The following is a 4,348-nucleotide window of genomic DNA, read 5'->3' as shown; positions in this document are numbered from 1 at the left end:
CATATCACTGCTGAGTACCTCACTCAAGGGGCCAAGGTGGCGTCTTTGGCAACCCGGATGGAGGCTTTGGAGAAGGAGAACTCTGACCTGAGGACGAACCTGATCACTTCCATGGACGAGGCAACGACGTTGAAGGAGAAGGTCAAGGTGTTGGAGGACGACCTCAGAGTTGAGCGCGGGTTGACTCTCGAGAAGGACGAGCAGCTTCTGGCAGCCAAGGAGAAACTGGTGACCATCGCTACTCGATCTGTGGAGGCTTTCTAGACCACTGACGAGTACAACACCGTGCTCTTCAGTTGGTATTTTAAAGGTTTTGAGCTTCTCCGGAGGTACATGATCAAGCATCCTTCTGGAGTCAACCTGGAGAGCCTGGATTTGGAGGAAGTGGACAAGGAGATGGCTCTAGAGGAGGCGGCTTCGTCTTCTGATCCTGGTGATGATGCTCCCGATGATGCTCCCGAGCCTGTTGCTGACGTGCCGGCCAGTGAAGGCACAGCTGATGCTTGACTCTTCATACTTAGAAAAATTTTTTGTTTTATTGTGGGTGCCCGTCCTGTTTTGGGCTTTTCTTCTTAATGTTCTGGCTGATTTACATCCGTCTGTACTTTTTGTGCTTTGTTAATTAGTTGTTGATTTAATGCACTGTGCTCTTCCATCAACTGACTTCTGCCATTTGACTTATGTCCGTCCAGGCGGACTCTTGTCACTTGGTCTTTTAACCTCATTATTATGGTCGTCAGTAACTTACATCCGTCAAAGCGGAATCTTGTTACTGTCTTTTAACCATAGTATTATGGTCGTCGGTAACTTACATCCGTCAAGGCGGAATCTTGTTACTTAGTCTTTTAACCATAGTATTATGGTCGTCGGTAACTTACATCCGTCAAGGCGGAATCTTGTTACTTAGTCTTTTAACCATAGTATTATGGTCGTTGGTAACTTACATCCGTCAAGGCGGAATCTTGTTACTTAGTCTTTTAACCATAGTATTATGGTCGTCGGTAACTTACATCCGTCAAGGCGGAATCTTGTTACTCAGTGATTTATAGGCCTCATGGTCGACCTGTACTGCCTGCGCAAAAACATTGAAGGAATAATACTTTTATTAACTTCAGTAACGAGTGCATTCGTGTATTACATTTACTCATGGTATTTCTTTAAATGCTCAATGTTCCAAGGACGAGGGAGCTTTCGTCCGTCCATAGTTTCCAGATGGTAACTCCCTTGCCTAGAGTAGTGAACGACGCGATATGGCCCTTCCCATGTAGGGCCTAGCTTCCCTTGAGTAGGGTCTTTAGTAGCTATAGTGATTTTGCGAAGGACGAGGTCCCCTATGGCCAGACGCCTGAGTTTGACCCTCTTATTGTAATACTCGGCCATTTTCTTTTGATACTTTGTCATTCTACTGGACGCATTGTCTCTTACTTCATCCAAGCAATCCAGGTTGAACCGCAGTCCCTCGTCATTGAGTCCCTCTCTGAAAGCTCCTCGCCTGATGCTTGTTACTCCAACTTCTACTGGGATCACTGCTTCTGAGCCGTAGGTAAGCCTGAAGGGTGTCTCTCCTGTCGGGGTTCTGGCTGTAGTCCTGTATGCCCACAAGACACTAGGCAGTTCTTCTGACCAGGCACCTTTTGCTTCGTCCAGCTTGGTTTTGATTATCTTGAGCAACGTCCTGTTTGTTACTTCCGTCTGTCCATTTGCCTAGGGGTGTCCCGGGGATGAGAATTGATTCTTGATCCCGAGGTCCGAGCAGAACTCTCTGAAGCCTTGGCTGTCGAACTGCTTCCCATTATCAGATATGATCGTCAAAGGGATCCCGAACCTGCAGATTATGTTTTTCCACACGAAGCTCTGGATCCGAGCCTCAGTGATGGTTGCTAGGGCCTCTGCTTCAACCCATTTTGTGAAATAGTCAATAGCAACTAGAAGGAATTTTACCTGACCTTTACCTTGGGGCAGAGGACCGACGATGTCGATTCCCCATTGCGCGAATGGCCATGGGGAGGATATGGTCGTCATCTTCTCTGCTGGAAGCCGTTGTACATTCCCGTACCGCTGGCATCTGTCGCATCTTCTGATGAGGTCAGCAGCATCCCCCTGCATGGTTGGCCAAAAGTACCCCGCTCTTATCACCTTGTTTACTAGGGATCTGGGGCCGGCATGGTCGCCACAGACTCCTCCGTGTACTTCTTCTAGGATGTATTTGGCCTCGTCCTCGTCGACGCACTTTAGGTAAAGCATAGAGAAGCCTCTCTTGTACAAGACGTCATTTAGGATCGTGAACCTGGCCGCTCTCTTTTTGACATTTCTGGCTTCGTCAGTATTCTGAGGTAAGTGTCCGTCTCGGAGGAAAGATATTAAGGGCGTCATCCAGGTGTTTGTGCTTTGGGTGGTGAGCACTGCCACCTCTTCAATACTTGGGTATTTCTGAATTTCTATTGCCACGTCTGTGCTCGTCATTCCTGCTTCTGACGACGCTAGTTTCGACACTTCGTCAGCTTCAATATTCTGGTTTCTTGGTATCTGGACGAAATCCACTGTGTCGAACTCCTGAGTTAGTTGCCTCGTCAGTTTAAGGTATTTCTGCATCCTTTCCTCCTTTGCCTCGTACTCTCCACTGATCTGTCCGATTACCAGCTTTGAATCACTCTGGACCAGCAAATTTTTGGCACCAAGAGCTTTTCCAAGCCTCAAGCCCGTCAATATTCCTTCATATTCGGCTTCGTTATTGGTGGCTGGGAATTCCAGTTGAACTCCATATTTCATCACTTCTCCGTCGGGGGTAGTTATGACGACCCCTACTCCCCCCCTCTTTTGGGCTGACGAACCATCTGTCTGTATTGTCCATTTATCAACTTCGTCTGTAGTTCCTTCTTCGTCTGGAAGAGTGAATTCAGCGATGAAGTCAGCCAGAGCTTGTGCCTTGATGGCTGCTCTTGGATGGTACTCGATGTCAAATTGGCTGAGTTCGATTGCCCATTGGACCATTCTCCCTGCTGCTTCTGGTTTGTTCATTGATTTCTTAATTGGCTGATCCGTCATCACAAGGATAGGATTTGACTGGAAATACGGCCTGAGCTTGCGCGAGGCTACTATAAGCGTAAACGCAATCTTTTCGATCCTTGGATACCTGAACTCAGCTCCTTGAAAGGCTTGACTGACGTAGTACACTGGGAGTTGCTTCTTGCCTTCTTCTCTAATCAAGGCTGCGCTTACTGCCGAGGCTGACACCGCCAGGTACAAGTATAGGTTCTCCCCTCCTTTGGACGGGCTCAGGAGAGGCGGACTGCTCAGATATCGCTTCAGCTCTTGGAACGCTGCTTCGCATTCGTCGGTCCAAGCAAAAGCCTGCTTGAGGGTTTTGAAAAAGGGCAGGCATTTGTCTGTGGCCCTAGAGACGAACCTATTTAGAGCTGCTATTCTTCCTGTAAGTTTTTGTACATCCTTGACGGTCTTGGGTGGTGCCATGTCAATGATAGCTTGTACTTTTTCTGGATTGGCTTCTATTCCTCTCTGGGACACCATGAATTCCAAGAATTTTCCCGAGGCTACCCCAAAAACACATTTGTTTGGATTCAACTTCATCTGGTGTTTTCTCAGGGTTGCGAAAGTCTCCTCCAGGTCGTCCAGATGGGCGAGCTCTTCCTTACTCTTGACGAGCATATCGTCTACGTATACCTCCATGTTTCTGCCAATTTGTTGGTTGAACATTTTGTTTACCATCCTCTGATATGTAGCTCCAGCATTTTTCAACCCAAAAGGCATCACCTTGTAACAATAGAGTCCCTGGCTGGTGATGAAGGCGGTCTTCTCCTGGTCTTCTTCAGCCATCTTTATTTGGTTGTACCCTGAAAAGGCGTCCATGAACGTCAGCAACTTATGTCCAGCGGTAGAGTCCACGAGCTGGTCTATCCTTGGTAGAGGGAAGCTGTCCTTTGGGCATGCTTTATTCAGGTCGGTGAAGTCTACACACATTCTCCACTTTCCATTTGGTTTTTTTACCAGGACGACGTTGGCGAGCCATTCTGGGTAGTATACCTCCCGGATGAATCCAGTCGTCAAGAGTTTGGTTACCTCCTCTGCTACTGCCTGATCTCGCTCTGGGGCGAAAGTTCTTCGTCGTTGCTGAACGGGCTTCCTGTTGGGGTCCACATTCAGTCTATGCTGGATGATCTCTGGAGATATGCCTGGCATGTCCTCGTGACTCCATGCAAAGACATCTAGATTCCCTTTAAGGAACTTTATGAGTCTCGCTCTCATCTCAGGGCTTAGCGTCGTCCCTATCCTGGTTGTCCTGTCCGCATTTCCTTCTACCAATTCCACTACTTCCAGGGTCTCCACTCCG

General features: G+C 48.0%; 1 protein-coding gene across 1 annotated transcript; it reads right to left on the bottom strand.

Moving 5' to 3' along the window:
• Positions 1-1,015: 1,015 nt before the first annotated feature.
• On the bottom strand, positions 1,016-3,687 carry LOC126696316 (uncharacterized). The gene is made up of 3 exons (XM_050393080.1): positions 3,134-3,687; positions 1,942-2,965; positions 1,016-1,072 (listed from the first exon to the last, which is right to left on the bottom strand). The coding sequence occupies exons 1-3, from the start codon at positions 3,685-3,687 to the stop codon at positions 1,016-1,018; spliced, it is 1,635 nt and encodes a 544-aa protein (XP_050249037.1).
• Between the last annotated feature and the right edge of the window lie 661 nt (positions 3,688-4,348).

Source organism: Quercus robur, chromosome 2 (genome assembly GCF_932294415.1).
Source record: "Quercus robur chromosome 2, dhQueRobu3.1, whole genome shotgun sequence".
Taxonomy (NCBI): Eukaryota; Viridiplantae; Streptophyta; class Magnoliopsida; order Fagales; family Fagaceae; genus Quercus; species Quercus robur.
This window is presented reverse-complemented; position numbering and strand designations above follow the sequence as displayed.

Coding starts and splice junctions, on each gene's coding strand:
- LOC126696316 (XM_050393080.1), bottom strand. CDS start 3,687: ATGGAGGTATACGTAGACGATATGCTCGTCAAGAGTAAGGAAGAGCTC. Junction 2,966..3,133: donor TTTCAAGGAGCTGAGTTCAG/GTATCCAAGGAT, acceptor AATCGAACTCAG/CCAATTTGACATCGAGTACC. Junction 1,073..1,941: donor TGCCCCAAGGTAAAGGTCAG/GTAAAATTCCTT, acceptor GTTTTTGCGCAG/GCAGTACAGGTCGACCATGA.